Source organism: Tursiops truncatus, chromosome 1, assembly GCF_011762595.2.
Source record: "Tursiops truncatus isolate mTurTru1 chromosome 1, mTurTru1.mat.Y, whole genome shotgun sequence".
NCBI classification, from domain to species: domain Eukaryota; kingdom Metazoa; phylum Chordata; class Mammalia; order Artiodactyla; family Delphinidae; genus Tursiops; species Tursiops truncatus.
In genome coordinates, this window is record NC_047034.1 from 173527028 (window position 1) to 173547914 (window position 20887).

The 20887-nt window shown below is 54.0% G+C and overlaps 1 protein-coding gene across 7 annotated transcripts in view; it reads right to left on the bottom strand.

Moving 5' to 3' along the window:
* Window positions 1–310: 310 nt before the first annotated feature.
* The window catches only part of PRDM2 (PR/SET domain 2), a 118901-nt gene continuing 98324 nt past the window's right edge, over window positions 311–20887 (bottom strand). For 5 of the 7 annotated variants that reach the window (XM_073795767.1, XM_033843029.2, XM_073795755.1 and 2 more), the window contains 2 exons: window positions 7635–7778; window positions 311–2218 (listed from right to left, as the gene is read on the bottom strand). In XM_073795767.1, coding sequence (XP_073651868.1) covers window positions 2193–2218; window positions 7635–7778 — 170 coding nt within the window. In that variant the 3' untranslated portion in view covers window positions 311–2192. Of the gene's footprint in view, window positions 2219–7634; window positions 7779–19209; window positions 19324–20887 lie in introns of those variants that run through there. The other 2 variants (XR_012327958.1, XM_073795763.1) reach the window with 2 other exon arrangements.

The following is a 20887-nucleotide window of genomic DNA, read 5'->3' on the forward strand; positions in this document are numbered from 1 at the left end:
TGTGAATTCCATGTCCAATGAAGCTGTTTAAAGCAAAGAGTATGTTTGCAATCACAGGAGGCCTTTCTCGTCTCAGCCAAATGGCTTAACTCACAGGCTGGCGGGTGAGGGAGGGGATGTGAAGGAAGGGTAAGTAAGCTTGCTCACCGGGTGGGGTACTTCCACAGGGGGCTTCCTGGGAACCTTAGGTTTCCCTCATCGCTGGAATGGAGCCGCCAAGGACCCCCAGCCCGCAGACACAGAAGTCACCAAAACACAAGACACGAAACACAGGAACCAAAATGATCACTCCCACGCCTGTTCCTCGCAATCGCGCTTCACACTTTTATTGTTAATTTTCTTTACATGTCCTCTTCTGCAATCCAGACCCACGCTCGGAGACCTTCACTGACCAGCAAACACAGCTTTTTTTTTAAAAAAACACCCCCCCCCCCATTTTCATGATTAGAACATTCGTGACAGTTTTCCTGACAGTCTGAGTGCTGGAGGCTGACCAGCACGTTCACACGTGCAAAACACGAGTGTTCCCCAGGCCTCACAACGTTTTCCAGAACTCGCCACTGGCTGAAGGTGACTTTCCAAGCTTGGGGTTCGTGGACCTCCCTCGCTGCTGAAAGGAAAAACACCCTCAAGAACTGAGAGGCTGGGGTACGGTTCACGAGTGTCAACATTGAGGGGACAAAAATCGTCTTGTTAGGTTAAGGAACAGCAACAGATTTTCATGCTTGTGGAGGGTTAATTTTAGGAGTGGGCCAAAGGATTCCAGTTTGTGAGAATTTAAAACCAACCACGGTTTGTAGCTGGGTGGGAAACAGGAAAACTGTGACGTAGGGCAACGATCAGCGTTTTTCTGCCCATGTGAGGCTCTCGTGAGACCTTCCTCCTGGACGGTTATCAAATCGCACACTGCAGCCAGTCGACCGATTCATTAAATAACACAAGTTATAAAACTTTAAAAATGGGGCATTTACAGTCAGGGACATAAATACATGCTTTTTAAAAGTGTCTATGTACATATTTACAGAGTTGCAAGATCAACCATAGTAGCCCTGAAAAAAAGTCCCTTTTTTTTTTTTTTTTTGCACGACCACTCGTGAGTACTCTGAGGAGTTCCCTCCTTCCGCTTTGGGTTTGACGTATCACCATCCAAACTGGGGCTGAGAAGACAGCGCCAAAGTGGTCTCAGACATCCTTGTCTGAGAGTCTGCCCCAAAGGCACAAAACCCAAGACCCTCACTGAACTGGGTCCAAACTCCTAGCTCAGCTCACCCGTTTCTCCGAGACATGGACTGTTCCATCAGAGATGGAGCCAGGTCCATCGTTCCCTGGCAGGCGATAGACGGCCTCCGGAAATCTCTTTTTCTCCCCCCTAGGCTTTTTAATCCTCCAGCTTACTTTTCATTTCCCAATTTCTGCTTGTTTGTTTCCCTTTTCAGCCAATTGGAGAAGCTCAGACCCTAAGGGTGTTGATGGTCCCACCAAGGGAGGCAAAGAAGAGCACACACGGGAGAGCTCCCCGCACCGCCCTCACAGCATCCTGTCCCCTGCCTCTCCCACGGGAGGAGCCGATCTATAAACGGAGATGAGGACTTTCTCCTGGACGCACAGGGCCTGACTGATGAGAAAGACAAATCTGGAAACGACTCGAGCGCCAGCGGCTCAGATTGCTCAGGCAAAGAAGGAAGTCTTCCAAGTGCAAGGGCCAAGGGGGATGATCACCAAGGCTCCGAAGTGTCTACACACCACGGATTCCCAGAGACACTGGGGGCGAGGGAAGGCAGGGGCGGGGCTGCCTGGAAGGGGAACTTGGCCTCTTCCCGAAGGCCTTTCCCGGACGGGGCTGGAGCTGACCCCTGGGCCAGACCCAAGTCCCCGCCGTGGCAAAAGACAACTGGAGAAGCAAAAAGCAGGATCAAGGAGCTCTTGGAAAATTGCATAGTAGGAGGGGCCCCAACCCAACAGGAAGGCTGAGCTGCAGAACATGGGCCGGGGGCTGCACCCAGGTGTCATCCACGGCGTGCAATCAGCTGCCTTCCTGCCTCCCTGGGGTTCGGGACCCTCATCTGAAGACCACAGGCGCACGCACACACGCGCGCGCACACACACACACACGCACTTTCTCTCTCTTGCAGGCTCATGGATCTGGAATAGGTCGGTACTCCCTGGAGGCCAGAAGGCCAGTCCCTTTGGCTTCACTGATTCCAGGTCACTTCAGGTGCTGAGGAGAAAAAGAAAAGAAAAATAATAATGACGGCTACATATTCAGGGCCTACCCTGGGCTCTTCAACCATGATCCCTCTACTTCATTTTTCTAGTTAAACTATTTTTGGAAGTATACCACACGTATGGAAGAGTACGGCTTGACGAACTGTTAGTGAACACACCTGTGTAACCAACACCCAGATGGAGAAACAATTCGACCAATTGTCAGCCCCACCCAGGCCCCCTTCTAGGATACCCACCAACCCTCACCGCGCCCCCCTGCCAGGACAACCACTCTGCCAACCTCTATCACCATAGATTGATTTTACCCATTTTTTGACTTAAATAAATGGAACCGATCAATACCTATCCTTTTGTGTTTGGCTTCTTCTGCATAACATGTTTGTGAGATGCACCCATTTCGAGCACGTGGTTGTACTTCTTGCCCTTTCTCTGTTATAGGATTCTAGTGCAGGGTCAGGCCACTTCCATCTGCCTAGTCCCGTGCCCGTGCACAATTGGGTAGTTTCTAGTTTGGGGCCATCATGAGTAATGCCGCTAGAATGTTCTTATGTATGTCTAGAAGACGCATACAGTGCCCACGTGTACGTGTTTATGCCGACTGGAAGGAAACTCTAGGCAGTAGGGTGTGCATATATAATACAGGAACATGTGGTGCACACGTGTATGCATTTCTGCTGAGTGTACCCCTAGCACTGTACCTGTTGGGCCCTGGGGAATGCACAGGGGCAGCTTCAGTAGACACTGCCAGACAGTTTTCCAAAGTAATTACACTGTCACTTCATTTCATGCTAATACTCAAAATGACCCTTGTGGCAGGTGACACACATCCCCATTTCAAATGGAAGAGACAGAGGCCCAGAGAGGAGAAGTAACTTTTACAAGGTCAGGCTGATGACCAGCAGTAGAGGTGGGACTTGAACCCAGGTCAAGCCCCCTCCAGAGCCTGTGTGTGCTCTCTGTTCCGAGGGAGCGGCTTAGCTCACAGGCTTCCAACAAGGAAACCCCAGTCACGGTAGCTGGCACACAGCCAGGCACATGAGTGACTGTTTCATGACATTTGCTGCACTGGGTTGAATATGAGCCTGGAATTGCGCTGGGCCAAGTTCAGGGGCTCAGTTCTCTCACCCAGTGGACCTGGTCATCATTACTATTACTATTCTACTATCTACAATTATTATTACTACAACTACTACTAATATAATAATTCAGTGAGAATAATAATAATAGCAGAGCTGATCTATGGAAGAGTTATTCAATACTACATACCAGGCACTTTCCTATGTGCTTCTCATGTACACTAAGTCCCCTACATACAAACGAGTTCCGTTCCAAGAGCGAGTTCGTAAGTCCAATTTGTTCCTAAGTCCGACAAAGTTAGCCTGGGTACCCAACTAACACAATCGGCTATATAGTACTGTACTGTGATGGGTTGATAATACTCTTCACACAAATAATACATAAAAAACAAACACACACAAAAAATAAAACATTTTTCATCTCACAGTACAGTACCTTGGAAAGTACAATAGTACAGTATAACAGCTGGCATTACAGGGGCTGGCATCAAGTGAACAGGCAAGAGTTACTGATTGGAGGAGGGAGAAGAGGTGGGAGATGGTAGAGCTGAAGGATGGTCAGCAATAGGGGTACTACTGTACTCTATACAGTCTGTACAGTAAAGTTCACAAAAGCACAGCCACTTGTAGAGGATACACGCACGTGATAATGTACGCCAGACACGTGAACTAACTTACGTGATTGGACATGCGAACGCATGTTCCCATCTTTGGAAGTTCGAAACTTGAAGGTTCACGTGTAGGGCACTTACTGTACTAACCTACACAATCTTGACAATATTCCCGTGAGAGAGGTACAGTCATCCCTCAGTATCCACAGGGGGATTGGTTTCAGGACCCCCACGGATACCAAAATCCACAGATGCTCAAGTCCTTTATATAAAATGGTATAGTGTGATATTATTATTATTAACCCACTTTACAGACGGACGAATTGAAACACAGAGAAGTGAAGTACCTGCCAGGATTACTGGAGCCGGGATTCAACTCTAGAAAGTGTGCTCTTAACCACTACACTATGTCAGTTCCAACCCCCCAAGACCTCTCGATGGGGCTGGAAAGAGCTGCTTGCAGCGGAGCAGGGTGCCTTTGAGAGAGGGAGCCTCATGCCCGGAGGAGGCCTGCATGTGCCCCGCCCATCGAAGCAGAAGCAGCAGCAGGAGAAGGACGTAGAGACGGGCCAGCGTGGAGCGCTCTGCATTCCCCTGGTTTGGTGTGGCTAGTATATGTGAGTCCCCTGTGGGTCATGGGGTGAGATCCAAAAAAGAAGCCCTCTTGCCAGCCCCCCACCCGAGAGGCAGCCCTCCAGGAAGGAGACCCCAGCAGCAGGCGCTGTGGCTGGACCACTGGGACTGGAGCTGAGGGGAGGTCGGCAGAGGCTGAGCCAGAGGGGCGCTCTCCTATCTCGGAGACCCTCCACACACCCCACTCCTGCGACCCTGTGGGAGGGCCAGCACCGGGAAGTCTGCCCCAAGGCCGGCCAGTCTTAGCCAAAGGAACAGTGACGGCCAAGAGGAGGATCATGGCAGCGGCCAGACCAGCGAGAGGTGCCAGTCCCTGCCCTGGACCTCCCCTCCTAGACCCTAGGGCAGAAGTCCGGCTGGCCCCTTAGGATGGGAAAGAGACAGAGGCAAAATAGGATGTGCAAAGGGAGTGTCAGGCTGGACTAGGCAACGTGGCACTTTGTTACACCTAAAAGTGAGCAGAGAGCTCTGGGCTTTGCCCGAGACGTCATGAGAGCGCAGAAAAGGGAGGCAGTGGAAGGCAGGTGCTGGAGAAAAGCCAAGCTCCTCTGTGTTGGTCCCCGCCTTGGGTCAGACTGTCCAGTAAGCTGGCCCCAGAGCCTCTACCCCGGCAAGGGCAGCAGGATGAACGGCAGTCCTGGGTGCTTTGAGGATGTCATCCTTTCCTCAGAACAAACCCCAGAGCCTGTACAGTGGGCACAGACCACTTAAAATCCATCATCCGTCTGGGCCTCAAAAAGCTGATCCCAGGGCTGTCACTTGCCCCTCTGTGTCTCAGTTTCCTTCTCTGTAAAGTGAGGGTATCTGCCTACACATCCCTTCCGGTGCTAAAATCCTTTGCCGCGGCATCTCAAAACATCATTTTGGAACTGTGTTAAACAGTGCTGTGGACTGAATTGTGTTCCCCACCACAATTGTACTCTAACCCCCAAAATGATAGTGTTTGGAGATGGGGCCTTTGGGAAGTGATTGGGCTTAAATGAGGTCATGTGGGTGGGGCCCTCATGATGGGATTAGTGCCCTTATAAGAAAAGACACCAGAGCCTCCTCCCTTTGCCATGTGAGGACACAGCTAGAAGGCAGCATCTGCAAGCCAGAGAGCTCTCACCAGAACCCCACAATGCTGGCACCCCAATCTTGGCCTTCCAGCCTCCAGACCATAAGAAGTAAATGTCTGTTGCTTAAACCCCCCAGTCTGTGGTATTTTACTATGGCAGCCCAAGCAGACTAAGACAAATAGTATAAGATGTTTAAAAAAAAAAAAAGTCATTTTTTGAAATAATAAGTAGCACATACTTATTATACATACAAATTTAAAAATTAGAGAAAAAGTTAAATAAGATTTTAAGGAGCAATTTTCAGTCACTTTGAAAGTAAACTGTTGAGTTCTGAACATTCACTGTTGGTGAGTGAACAGAAGCTGTGAGCTGCAGATACAAATGAAATTGGGCCTCTATTCATCTGAGCACCCAGCTTGGGAAGCTGCGCACATTTGAAACTAAGGGAAAAGAATTCATTTAGGGTTGAGCACGGGCCCCAGGGGAGGGCCTGAAGCTGCAAGGCATGCTTACGGCTGAGACTGCAGTGGCCGACAGAAACACCCCGGTCTGGGCAGGAATCAGTCCGGCTGCACCCGCCTCTCCCTCAGGCTGCAAAGAACACCTGCTCTGAGCTGGAAGCCACACCCTGCCAGCCCATCATCATGAAAGTCCACGCAGCTGCCAAAAGGATGATCCCAGGACACGCACTGGACCCAGAGTGGGGAACTGCACATCCTGGCTCTGCCTGGCGCTCTCCAGAAGACTCTAGCTGAGCCTCCTCTCCGGGGCCCAACCCTTCCAGCTGTAAAGTGGGAGGGGGGATGGTCTCCTGGGCCGTCCAGTCCTGAGCACTGCAGCATCCACGCAACGTTGCTCCACTGCGCTCCGGACTTGGGCTCACCTCCCCTTTCAGGAGCTGGTGCCCAGGAGGTGGGCTCAGTGCCAGCTGCGCAGCACAAACTCTCTAGGGAAAGTGGGTTTTATTTCCACTCCCTTCCTGAGTGAACCCCCAGAGAAATAAGGCCAATCCCAGAAACTCCACCTGCTGTGGGAGAGAGGAGTGAGCGAGCCATCAAGGAGAGGAGGGGCGTGAGGGAGGAAGGCACGGCACAAAAGACCCCAGAGCTTCGGAATTCAGCCTATCTTGCCTTAAACAGCCGCGGTCTCATTCCAAGTGACCTTGGCCATGTTAAGCAGGGATCCATCCCCGAATCTGAGTGTGTCCCAGAGCCACGGGGCCACCTGCGAATGCAGATTCTCAGGCCCTGCTCACCAGCATGCTCGTTTAGTGAATTGGAGTGGGATCCTGGGGTCTGTATTTTTAACCGGTGCCCCAATCATGCTTGAGATGCTGGTCTCGGGGACACAACGAAAAAAGACCTTCCAGGTCACCAGCAGGGAAACCCAAGCCTGCTCAAGGTCACTGGCAAAGCCCGGCCCCCCAAGAGGAAAAGTCCAGCATCCACGAATGAATTCAGGTTTCACCATCAGAAAATCTGGAAGGAGACTTCTAGTCCCACAGAAATCTAAGTTTTTATACTTTATGAATTAGTATTACTTCCACTTTCAAATACACTGTGGGAATAGGGACTCCATAACCTTTTCTGGCCGTAAAGCCGCTGAAGGTCTCAATTAAGTGCTGAGTATTATTGTCATTATTATTATTACAATAACGATCGCTAATACTTAGGCTTACCTGGTGCTTATCTGTGTGAAGCACTGTTGTAAGTGCTTTCATACATTTGACACTTGTAATTCTCACAGTCCTATGAAGTAGATACTACTGTCATCCCCATTTTATAGATGGGAAAACTGAGACTCAGAGAGACAGAGTAACTTGCTGAGGTCCCCCAGCCCGTAAGAGGCAGAGGTGGGATTTGAACCAGATGGTCCAGGGTCTACACTCTCAGCCACTATATACCCTCCCTGCAGGAAGGCCCCCTGCCCCACCTAACACACCCCCTTCTCTCCTGCCCAGCCCACCCCCAAATCCAAGCCCTGACCCTCGGCCCCCAGAGCCACCGGAGGCTGCTCCACCCTCCGCGTACCTGTCAAGGAGCAGGCGAAGCATCTACTCTTTGAAGAGGGATCCCTGGAACTGGGCTGCAGCTGTGGCCTTGACATTCCTACACTGCCTGGTGATGTACGGGGCAGCTGGCGGAGGACATCGAGATGCCAGGCGGAGACTGTAGCTGTGTGGGGAGAGGAATAACACACAGCATCACCAGGAGCCCAGCCCGGTGGGTACCCAGACAGCACCCGGGAGGTCTCGTGCTGGCACCGCCTCTCCAGGCACCTTGAACAACCGGTGTGAGCGCCACCATGCTCCGCCCACCCCCTTCCCTCCACTAGGAGGCGATGGGCCGGCAGAAGCGTCCACAAGCGGGGTTCTGAGACACTGCACCGGGCAGGCCCGCCCTCAGGACCCCCACTGGATGGGCAGGCGAGCCAGGAATGGACACTGCTGTGCAGAGGGCAGCTTCACCGTTTCCCCGCCTGCCTCCCCGGGCACCATGCTCCCCGCAAAAGCATCTGGGGGGGGGGCGTTCTGGTACCAAGTTACCACCGTCACCTACAGAAGGAAGAGGAAGTAGGTCCGGGTCCCCTCCAGGCTGGAACTCTGCACCTGGCAGCTGTTCCGGCCTCACTGTGCGGAGAACTTTTGTGTCAGGGATCTCAGAGGGGGTATAAACCTGGATCCCTTGACCCGGTTTGGTCCTATTTGCTACTACAGCCCATTAAACTGGATTTCTTTTTCAGGAAAGCATTAATTTTTTTTTTAAAGATAGACAATCCAGACCATTATTCCTCCCCTTCCTGCATCCAGCTAAGTCGTACTCACCTTCCAGATCCTAGCTGGAATATCACCTCCTCCAGGAAGACTTCCTTCTCTAACTCCTGGATGAGGTGTCCCTCCTGTGGGCTCCCACGGCCCCCCATGCTTGCCCATCACAGCCCTTGTTATATTGAATCACAATCACAGAATCGTGCATCTGCCTCCCTCAGGAGCTGTGAGATCTCAAGGTCAGGGCCCTTGTCCTGTTCGCTGCTGCATCCCCGGCTTAGCATCACAAAAATAAGTATTTGTTGAATAAGAACAACACATGTGGTGCCCAGCACTGTGCTAAATATTTTATGTATATCAACTATCTTACTCTTCCTACGAGATGGGTTCTCTGTTAGCCCTAATTTACAGACGGGGAAACAGAGGCACAGAGTGGTCAAGTAACTTGTTCCGGGTCCCAAGTTTGCCTCTCTAGGTAGAAGAATGGAAGTGAGTGGGCGGGAAAGCAGGAAGGGCGACCCCTTCTGGGAACCTCGCCTGCTCCAGGGAGGGAGAAAGAGCTGGGAACGGGGTCCGTCTCAAAGCTGAAACATCAGGGTTTCAATTAGTGGTTCTCAACCAGGGCATGGATTTGGCAATATCTGGAGACATTTGGGGTCGTCACATCTGAGGGGAGGGATGCTGCTACCCGGCATCTGGTGGACAGGGCCAGGGATGCTACTAAACATCTTTAAATGCACACAGGACGCCCCCATGACGATTGATCCGCCCAGATGTTAACGGTGCCACAGCTGACAAGGTAGCTCTCACACATACCTACAAGAATAGACGAATGTATAAACAGAACAACAAAGAAGGTGCCAGAGGGAAGATTTCTGTTCTCTCCACAGATGAGATCCCCTCTGAGGTCCTGGCTCTCAGTCATGGCTCAGGACTGCCCCTGCTTGAATTCCTCCCCGACACTGTGCGATCAGTCCCGAGCGAGATTCAAGGTGGAAAACTGAGACCCAAGGCTCGGCGGCAAGCTTGTGCCCCGGATGGACCAGAAGACCCATGAGGTGTGGCCTGCAGGGGGCACCTCAGGGTGAGCACGACGACGACCCCTCGGCCAGCCCACCCAATGCTGGGAGGGGACAGTCAGCTAGCTGCCAGGCTGCCCGGAAACACGGACGACCTGCACACCTTGTCCGGCTGAGGAATAAGGGACAGTCCTGGCACGTGGCAGGTTCCCCTACACTGTCCCCTCTCTGGGGCAACGTCTCCAGCAGGATGTAGCAGCTTTGGGGACGAACGGGCTGGCACTCTCAATTTCCATTTCATTCGTCTCACCATCATCACACATCTATGAAACATTCAAAAACCTAATCAATCAAACAAAGACAACACCGTGGACCTCCCAGCCCTCTGCAGCTGCCAGGCATCTCTGCTCCCCTCTGCTCCGTTCCACCCTCCAGCTCCTGTGGCCGCACAGCCATCTCTACTCGGGAGCAGGCTTTCTCCCCAGTCTTAGTCGTCCTCCTGGGTAGAGCACTAATGGTCAGGGGCAAGGCCCCCGAAGGCAGGTGCCTCTCGCCACCCCTCACACACTGCCTGGCCCCATGGAGGACAACACAACAGCCGCTGTGATTCCCAAGTGCTGTGCCTGCTGTTATCTCCGGAGTCTACCAGCAGTCCAGGAGGTAGGAGGAACAAGTGATTTTATACCCATTTCACGGATGAGGAAACGGGGGCTCAGATAGATGGAGACTTTCCTGGGGGAGCAGAGCCCAGGTCTTTCAGCTCTATGGGCCACAATTTTGGAGGAGACCCCAAGTCACCACCTGGGTGTTTCCTTTAGGGACTGGGGTGGTGATGCCCAGCAGGACAGTCTCCTTCCTGACTGTGAAACCCTTTCTGTGGTCGGAGGACTGTGAGAGCCCAGCAGCTGTCTGAGGCTGAGAGGTGAGGTGCTAAGAAACCAGATATTCTCCAATCCTCAGCACAGTTACGCTTAACCCACGAGCACCTTGTGGTTCGTGGTTCCCACTCACTGGCTGTGTGACCTTGGCAAGCCATGGACCCTCTCTGAGCTACAGTTTCACCATCCACAAAACGGGAAGAGCAATTTTATTTCATAGGGTTATTATGACAATCAAGTCCAACATCAACTCGCATGGGGTTTTGACTGTGGCCGCTGTGGGGGTGGGCAGCAGTCATAAGCCCCGAGGAGGCAGCACAGCCGTCGGAGACCTGAGTGCGAGCTCCCATCCTCTTACTCACTGGCTGTGTGACCCCGGGAAGGGCCTCCCTGCCTCCCGGCCTCCCAACCTCAGCTTCCTCATCTGTAAAATGGAGACAATCCCTGCAGCCTGCTGATGCAGAGCGGGGCTAGGAAGAGCCCCGGGGGACCAGGATACGGGGGCCCTTTGCCTTCTGAAAAGAATTCGGCACAAGGGGGATATTTCTGGAGGTGTGAGGGCAGGGGTCACCAGCGCAGGGGACCCACCAGGGCCCTGCCGGCTCCGTCCGCCTTCCTCCCTCTCTTCTGCCGCCCAGTCTGGTCTCCTGCAAGGCCCCCTCCCCACCCCACCCCGCTGGCTCCCCTCCCATCTGTTCCCCCTCCCTAAGGTACAGCGGGATGTGACATGTCCCTGCCGAAACTCAACCCCAGGCTCCTGGTGGGGACCGAGCTCTTCCACACACAGCCCAGCCCCGCCGACCTCCCAGCCATCTCGCTCCTTCAGCTCCTGTCTCCCCGGCTCCGCAGGGCTTCCTTCGGCACATGCACGCGGAGCCCTCCTCCCCGTGGCCTCACTAGAGGCCCCGGCTACTCACTAGAGTCCGCTGGGGAGGCCTGGGCTGCTGCCGGACCTGTGACGTCAGAACCTCTGGGGTGGCGTCGGGCATCAGCATCTTTAAGCTCCGCAGCGGTTCCAGTGTGGGACCAGGGCTGGGAACCAGTGCTCTGCAGATGCTCCCGGGCCCCGCCCCACTGACCTCTCAGCACACACCCCCGCCCCCTCGACGGGCCGTTCCACGTCATCTACATGATTGCACGGTGCATGTGAGGCCAAGGAACCGAGCTGGGTCTGCTCGTCACAGCAGCCTTAACACCTCATTTTGAAGGCGTGGACAGCAAACCCCCAAAATGTAATGAATGAAGAGGTGATGATCCTAGATTCCAGACGTCCCCGCTGCACAGGCTTCTCAGTCACGGAAATCTGCGCCCGTTCAGTGCGGGGGCCAGAACATGGGCTGAGTGGGGCCCCTTGAGCATCCTTCCTCACAGCCCAGTAAAATGGATAACACTCATGGTCCTGAATCCAGGGCATCGAGAAAGGGCTGGACAGTCACTTCTTCACTGTCAGAAACCTCCAGAGTCTGAAGGCACTGAAAGGCAGGGCTGTTCCATTCCTGACCCTCGAGGGTGTCATTTAGGCTTCCTCCGGTCCATTCCTGCGGACCCTGCCCTGAAGGCTCCCCACCATAGTCACGCCCCCACCCCCCCCCACCCCCGCTCCAAGTCCTTGCTCAAGGGCCTCCTCCTCAGCAAGCCTCCCTCCCAGATGCCCTATTTGAAATTGCAAACATCCTACCCTGCAACTCCAGCCTCGAGTCCATTTCTCTGTCTTTCTTGTATTTACTGCACCAACACACTCGGTGTCTACCCGGCTGTTGGTTTTCTGGCTCCACTGGAGGTGTTTTGTCCCTGACGTCCCCCGCACCTAGACCCGTGGCTGGCACACAGTAGGGAGCCTTTCATTATTTGCTGTACGGATGGCGTGTCCACTACCTGCCAGGTGCTTTGCCAAGGAAGCTTTGGTGAATGACACAGAGGTCGTTACCTTTCACAGTCTGCGTGTGACTCAGCGATGCCTAGAGGGAAAAACCCTCATTTTCAGATGCCGGTGCGAGGCTGAGACTGGGGCCTCTGGGCCTCCAGTTCTCGCTCAGCCCCCAGTGGTTTCTGGTAAAGGAGGCATCCGATACACTGGACTACACACGACAAACAAAACTGAAGCAGCAGGAGGGAAGGCCAGGGTCGGGGAGAAGATGGGGAAAAAGGGGATGTGGGGGAGGTCCCAGCGTGGGGCCCGAGCAGAGAGAGGGATGCAAGGACCTGGCGAGGATCTAACAGGGTTGGTTTGTCTGCGAGGGGTGTCTGCACGAGGTAATGAGTCACAGGGGAAGGAGGTCAGCACCTCAGCTGGAGCTCGCCCTCACTGGGCTCTGGGGAGCTGGGGACAAGGTGACGTCACGGATCAGGGCCCACACCTGGCCTTTCATCTCGGAGTCGTCCCGGGGGCAGGGGATGCTGGGGCCAGGGAGATGAAGTAGTGACAACACAAACTAAGGAGTGCCTAAGAAAAATGAGCAAAGGCTGCCGATCACTGAATAGATCATTTAATGCCACGAAAAGGCAATTCACAGAGAAATCCAAAGCTGAGGAATATGCAGAGACGCCTGGCCGCCCTACGACTGTCCAAGAAGAGCAGTTAACACAAGAGGCCGCTTTCACAGGGCAGACGGGGGACAGGTGCCGTATGGGTGTTACCCGCAGGTGAGGGAATGTGAGCGGGATGAGGACACCCCCGGTTCCCTGACACTTGGGCAGGCCGTGCCCACCTGCCCTCACCTCCTGAGAGCATCTTCTCACTTGCCTGGAATGTCAGGGAGGTAAGAGTGGGCAGAGGGGAGGGTCGCATCCTTCTGGGCAGCAAGGTGACATGACCCGATGCGGCCGCTGTGCTGGGCACGGATTGCAGGATAGCAAAGAACGGAAATGGGGAGACCAGTTCGTCAAGCAAGAGATGATGGAGGCGGAGGATGTAGAGAAGTGAGAAGTGGAATCAGGACACATTTTGGAACTGGGTGTCAGGGTCGGGGCAGCGCTGAGGCAGTCTAGATGGAGTCCAGGGTGGGACGGTTTGTTTGACCGAGAAGGGGACGATGGCAGGAGAAGACTTTGTGGGGAGAGCCGTTTTGAAAAGATTACATTTGAAACGTTCATTACACACCCAAGGGAGAAATCAAGAGGGCGAGTTAAATGAAACTGATGAATTTGGGACGGGTCAGCATTTAGGGGGGCTGGACAGGCTCACCGAGGGGAGGGGAGACAGGGGCGGGTCCAGGGACTGAGGATGGGATGCAGAGGGGCAGGGGGTGATGTGAGAGTGGTGTCCACGGTGACACATATTTCAAGGAAGAGGGAGAATTTACAGTGTCTGACACTACCGACACGTTCAGGAAGACAGACAGAACCAGCCACGGTATTTAGCTGCCTAGAGGCTGCTGGTAACCTTAGCAACAGCAGCTTCCAGGACATGGTGGAGACAAATGCCTGAGAGAAGTGAGTTCAAGAGAGACGGGGAGGAGAGGAACTGCAGCAGGGGCTCAGAGAACCCCACCGAGGAGTTTTTAGGTCAAGGGGAGGGGCTGCCACCTCCGGGATACACTCCAGGGCGCGCGCTCCGGGGCCCCGGGGTGCCTCCCCACCATGCTCCCTGCCAGGCTGCCTGGGCGCTCTGAGCGGAGACCCTGCCTGCGTCCCCGCCTTCCACCTCTTCCCCTGCATAGGAGTCAGGAGGGGCCTCGTGGAATGCCACCCCCAGAGCTGGTTAGGCCACACGGCCGCCGCGGCGTCTTACGTAACTCTCCACAAATTCTGAGAGAGCAAATCATTTGAAGTTGTCGTCTGACACTCAGCACTTTTGCAGGAGGCAAGGGAGAGGCAAAGGGCGTGTGAGCCGACGTCAAAGGCGAGACAAGCTGAGATGATACTGACGCTCCCTGGAGGTGGGTGAAGCCCCAGGTGGGAGCTCGCGGGAGCCACCTCCTGCTTCCTGGCACCTGCCACTGCCAGGAACGGTCGTCGGCATCCAAGCAGGCTCCACCCTCTGCTCCAAGAAGGCCCCTTGCACTCAAATGGGTCTCCCAGGCTGGGAGTCGGGGTGGGAGTAGTGACACATCCCTGGGATGCAGGAGCCCGAACTTCAGCCCTTGAACCACCGATAACGTGCTGTGTGGCCTCTGGAAAATGCCACCACCTCTCTGAGCCAGGGTAGGCTTGCTTGCAAAATGAGGATGTCAAACAAGGAAAAAAAGGTAATAGCGTCATTTACACAGGTGCCTGCTGTACACCGGGAGTTACTGCAGGTGCTTCACTCCCGGAAGCAGGACAGTGATGACCTGCATCTCACAGAGGAGGAGACGGAAGCCCAGAGAGGTGAGGAGGCCCATGTCCACACTCTATCAGCCAACAGGGTGCGGCCAAGACCTGAATCCAAGACCACCTGACACCAAAGCCTGGGCCCCCTCCCAGACACAGTCCCTGTAGTGATGGGGATCAAAGAGCTCTTTTCAATATTCCAAAAAGCCTGATGGGGTGGCCGTCTGCCCACAGAAGAGTCACACAAGCCACCCACGAAGCCAGGAAGCAGTTCTGGGTGGAACTGGGGGTCTGGGGGTCTCACTGGCATCACCTCGAGACATGAGAACAATCCCTGTGCCCGCTCCACTCCTCAGACTTGCCGGTTCTGACTTAGCCGGCTTGGAGTCCAGGCACTGGGAATTTTAAAAGCCAACTCTGAGAGCAGCCACTGGTCTGGACCCATCTACTCCAAGTGTGGTCCGCGGACCAGCATCGGCAGTCCCTGGGGGCTTGTCAGCAGTACAGCTACTCAGCCCCCACCTGACCTCCTGAGTCACAATCTGCATTTTAACAAGATCCCTGGAGAGGCACCTGTGCACCGAAACCGGGGGAGCGTGGGGCTGGGAGAAACCTTCAGCAGAGTCAGGTGCCGGCGGCGTGCTATAGGTGGTGGCCTGGTTCTGAAGTCTGGGGCAGGACCCCGTCCGTGCCTAGTGAAGTTTTATAGGGAAAGCCTTGGCAGTGTGCGGGCTGAGAAGAGGGAAATGAAAGTGGTCCTTGAGGGATGGGGCAGAGGTTCGAAACCACCGGCCTGGGCAGTCGCCGTGGTCCCTCAGCTAACGCATGAAGGGTCGGCATCGCGGGCCCTCGTAGCTTAGGTGGTTTTTCCATTTAATGTTCCCCTAACCACGTGAGATGGCTTATTGTGCCCTCTTCTGGCCGAGGGGACAGTTGCACAGGGAGGTGAAGTAACTCCTTTTAGGTCACAGAGAGGCGTGAATAGAAAGGAAAGAGAGAGAGGAAGAAAGGAAGGCAGGATTCACAGGAATCTGACCCCAGAGCTGAAGTCCGCTCCGCAGATAGTCTGCTCCTCTCATCAGCCCTGAGGGAGGCTGCTGGTTGGCCTCCGTGCATCCAAAAAACCAATCACATACCTTCCTCCTGGGGCTTTTACGCCAGGTTCCTAGGTCTTCATGAGTCCCCCAAACCTGTTTGGCTTGAACTCCAAACACCAAGCATGTGACAGCTCGTGACACAAGCCGGTCCACAGGAAGGCTGGCCTGGCCCGCGATGACCTTGGCCAAAGGAAGTTTGCCAGCAGGGAGATCCCAGCCGGGGCTGCTTCCAGCCCTGCCAGGACAAGCAAGGGGCAGGGGACCCCAGAGGCCAAGCAAGCAGCCCTTCACTCTCAGATGAGGCCAACGGACCAGAGCGAGGTGGTCACCTGCTCAAGGTCACACAGCAAGTTGTTCTTGGGAGGGAGTGGGGCAGGGGGGGACATGCCTGGTCGCACTGCTTTTTGGGGGACACTGATGATGGAGAGGAAGGGCAGTGAGGGGCCCCTGTGGACTTGGGCAAAAGCAACCCTGGGAGGCAGGTGCCCTTCTCAGCATGGCCCAGGCGAGGGCACTTCCAGCTCTGTCCCTGCCTCCACCTGCCTGCCTCTCACTGGGGACTCGACCCTAGAGAGCACAGGGTGACTCTATTCACTTCTCACCCACCTGCCCACCTGCCACCAGGCCTGGCACCAGGAGGTGCTCAGAGAAGGTTCCCTGAACAATAAGTGGCAAACCAGGGGCCAGGCTCCCAATGAAGCCCAAGCCCAACTGTGCCCGGCTGTGTCTCTCCAAGACCAAATCATCCAAGGCAGCAGCTTCCCGGAAGGTTACTCTCACCACCAAGGCCCCACTCAAACCAGGGTCCCCAACAGACCCTCCCCGCTCCACTTGGTGCAGTGGGTCACGTCTGGAGGACGTCACACCTGCAGGAGAAGTCACACAGCCTGTGAGGTACAAACTGGGGGTGAGGAGTCCTGACTGGAGGGAGGAGTGAGCCCCTCGGGCAGACCCAGCTCTGCCCCTGGCTGTGTCTCTGACCCTCACTGCCCTTCTCCCCGGGAACCACTTGGTTGTAGCCCAGATGCCGGCCCTTCTCTTTCCCTCCAACTGAGCCGAAACGGTCTGCTTTCTTCAAAAGGAAACTTCTAAGAACGGGCGGGGGGGGGGGGGGGGGAGCCAAAAAGAAAACAGAAACAAATACAAGCGTGACAAGACCGATGGATGCAAAGCAAACAGATTCCAACTCGGGACAGAAAGGACTGATGGGTCTCCCACGAAGTCCAGATGCGAAAGCTCTTTTAAATAACAAAATTCTATCAGGACACTAAGATTTAATGATTACGAACACTTCATCTTTTAAAGTTGTCTTAGGCCAAAGAAGTTAAGCTCCAGGGACAAACCCTTGCACGGTTTGGAGCTGCTGGGACTGAGAGTCTCAGAAACCCTATGAGGCATCTGCCCTGATCACAGGATTTCTAAAACTTGATGTCTGGTGCCCCTCCAAGGATGCCAGCGAGAAGAGGTGGCTGCCTTGATGGAAAGCCTTGTGGGAGCTCAGGGGGCTCTGTGCTACCCAAGGCGTCTAGACCAGTCTGTCCTGGGAGGCCTGGGCATGCCTGGCTGGCAGGGCAGCCCAGACGCAGAGCTGGCACAGCTACACGAAAGACACACTTGCTACGCGCCTGAACCAGATGTGAGTCAGCGGGTGACAAGGCTGACCAAAGGGCAGGGGCGCCGTGCGCTGTGGGCCTGGAAGCCTCTTCCTCGAGGGTGCAGGGGGTTGGATACAGAGGCTGCCCCTGCCCCTTCTCCCCATCCCTGCCCCGAGAACCCCAAAGCCCTCACCCCGAATCCCAGCTGACCTCAAACAGGTTGTCAGGTGGTCATGGCTGGGACAGTTCACCCTTTTATTTTTTACAGAGCGGGAGACAGAGGCGGCCTGCAGATGCTAAATGACTTGGACCCGGGTCGCCTGATTCCACCCTGGGCTGCTCGGGCCTCGCCAGGATCTCGCAGCCCTTTAGGTTTGGAAACCGCTCAGTTGCAGGGGCCTCTCAAACAGGCTCCCTCCCTGCAGGGGACAGACACCGCCCAGCCAGACACTCCTGGGAAACCCACCGACTCACAGCCAGGCGGTGGCAGACGTGGAATGAAACCCCTCCTGATTTTCCTTCCTTGTTACCAGCATTTCCCAAGCCAGGTTTGGTGGAAGGTTTGCCCAGATGTTGCACAGGTCGTCCTCATTACCATGCGCATCACAGCAGCTAGCGTTTCCGTGCTGACTACATGTGGAGCACGGTGCCCACTGCCTGACATGGAATAACAAATGGAGTCTCCACGAGACCTCTATGAGATGGGTACTGCTGCAGTTGACACATGAGGAACAAAGGCACAGAGAGGTTCGGCAGCTTGTGCAACAACACACAGCTGGCAAGCAGCAGAGGGAGGATGGAAGCCAGAGCCATTTACTTACTCCAGAGCACGGGCTCATGCAGTGAGACATGTCTCTGCAGGATTTCTGAGAGTTTCATGTGCCCACAGGCAGTGTAAATTCCCAAGAAGAGGACACAGGCTGTCATTTACCCCATGTATCTGATAACTGTGTATTGACCGACTGCTCTGTGCCAGGTACCGTGGGGCACAGCGGCGTGCCGACAGACGTGATCTCTGAAGGCACAATGACAGTTCTGCAAGGGGATGGCGTGGGCTATGCTGAGCCTCAGGGGGGGCCCTTTAAGCACCCAGAAGCTTTTGTTTTTGTAATTTAGTCTTTTTGGACAGAAAAGTTCTAAGATCAGCCATATGAAGCAACGTGTCCTGAATCTGATTTAGCGAGAATGCTCATCAGATTGGGAGCCAGATTTCCAACTCTGCACACATACACGTGGCGTCATGTGCCGACAGGGAGAGGTGTCCTCCGGCCTATTAAGGTGAGTCAGCCTTCCTGTCCACATGCTAAACAAGACCGGGCATTCCCGTGATGATCAGTACACCAAGCACCTGTTATACACCTGACCCCGTGCTAGGCACTGGGGATAGAGCAGTTAAGCAAACAGATCTGGTCTCCAGAACACTGGGGCATGTGTTCTAGAAGGGGAAGGTAGTTACCTGCATAATACATAAATAAATACAACATTACAAAGTGTGATTAGCAGGAAGGAAGAAAAACAGGCTACCAGAGCTCAGAACAAGGGACTTGACCGCAGAAACACCGTGTAAACAGTGTGTGTGTGTGTGCGCGCGTTCGTGTTCTGTGGAACATATGGAACACATTTTGGGATTGGCTTCACTTTACCATGTTGTCCTTTGCTTTACTTATTTGGGGGTGGGAGGGACGGGAAGGAAAAGAAAGCACAGAACGTGTAACTTACTTTACCCCCAGAAAGAAAAGAGACAGGATTTCTAGAAGGGGTCATTTCTGTCTCTGAAGGCCACTCCTCGGGGATGGAGAAGGCATTGTTACCACCTACCCTCACTCCCAAATCTCTCCCGCCCTCTTTGCTGTGCCTGAGTCTCAAGGCAAGTTATACACAAGGGGATTTGGGGAGCTTGCAAATGGGAACAGGACTGGGGTAAGAGTTCATCGAGTCTCTGCCTCAGGCCTTTATCTGAACCGTGAACAACAGATCTGGTTACACGGGGTCTCTTACTTGTTCCAGGAAGCTGGTCTGAGAGTTTGGGAACAGCTGAGGAACAGCCTTGCATTTTCATGGGGTCTCCTTGGCTTGCCGCAGATGGTTTTTCAGGTGGAAACAGCCCACCACCTGGAGGAGTGGAAGCAAAGTCGGGGATGACTGTGGTGTGTCTACCTGGGTAAGTCAAGGGGGCCATTTCCAGCAGCGCTGCAGACCCCAAAATGGTGAAGAGGAAAGCTACTTAGAACTGCAAAGCGCAGAGTGCCTACTCAAGTCCAGGGGAGGAGCCTTCAGCCCACGAAGGTCTCCTCCATCCCATGTCACAGCTGTGCCATTCACACCTCAGCCCAGGACACTGCCAAGGCTCTTCCAAATCTCTCCAGCCTCTCACACTAGAGCTCCCCCAGCCTCAATTCTTGGGCTGCTTCTCTTCAGCTGTACTCACTCCCTTGGGGAGGCCAACCTCATGGTTTTCAGTATCATGTGTACTCTGAGGACTCCCAAATTTACATTTCCCCCTGGGTCCCTTCCTCTGAAACTCAAACCTGTGTATTCAACTACCCTCTCCATGAGTGTCTAATGGCAGCTCAAGCTTAACACGCCCCCAAACTGAATTTCCAGCACACACGTACCCCACAAACTGGTTCCATCACCTCATCACTGAATGGCAACTCCATCCATCTGGGTGAGGAGGCAGAAACATGTCATCATCCTCGATTTCTCTCTTTCATCCAATCCTCAGCAAATCTTGTGGCTCTGCCCTCAAAACACATCCAGAGTTCCACTGCTGCTCACCAGCCCCACTGCTACACTCCAGTCCAACTACCATCATTTCTCACCTGGTTTACTGTGTTCACCTCCTAGTCTGTATTTCTATTCTTGGGCCCGTTCAGCCTATTCTTAACACATCAGCCAGAGTGATTCTTTTAAAAGGCAAGTCATACCGTATTACTCCGCCCCTCAAAACCCTGCAATGAATCGCACTCACTCAGGATAAAAGCCAAGTCTTCCCAAGGGCTGCAAGTGCCAATATAAATTGGCCCCTCGTTACCTCCCTGACCTCATCTCCTAGTTCTCTCCCCGGCCTGGCTCCCCTGAGCACACCACGGATGTGTCGACCTCAGGACCTTTGCACTTGCCATTCCCTCTAAGTGTTTTCATCCCCTGTGTCCACAGGGTTGCTTCCCCTCTCCCTCCCCCACCACCCCCATTTCTCTCTCTCTCTCTCTCTATATATAGTCCCTTTACAGTCAGGCTACATTTACATGGTAGCCCCCATTTTCACGTTCGCAGTCTCTACTCCCCCTTCCCTGTTTTACTTCTCTCCACAGCATTCACCATCTGACATTCCATATAGTTACTTGCTTGTTCATTGTCAGTCTCCCCCCACTAGGATGTGAGGTCCATGAGGGTGGGGAATCGTGTCGGTTTTGCTCACTTGCTACATCCTCCCGGAACAGTGCCTGGCACGTGACGGCAGGCGCTGGTCCCACGTTGAGTGTACGGATGAATAAATGAAGGAAGGAAGGGTCAAGGTCTACAGTCTTTCTTGACTAAATCACACCCAGAATGCATCATCTAGTTATTGTTTTCCACTTATTGTTTCAAGTGGGGCAAGAACTTAAGACATTTTTAAGAGCGATGTAAATGCAAAATGCTCCTATGTCTTTATGTGAATTTTTCATTGTTTCTC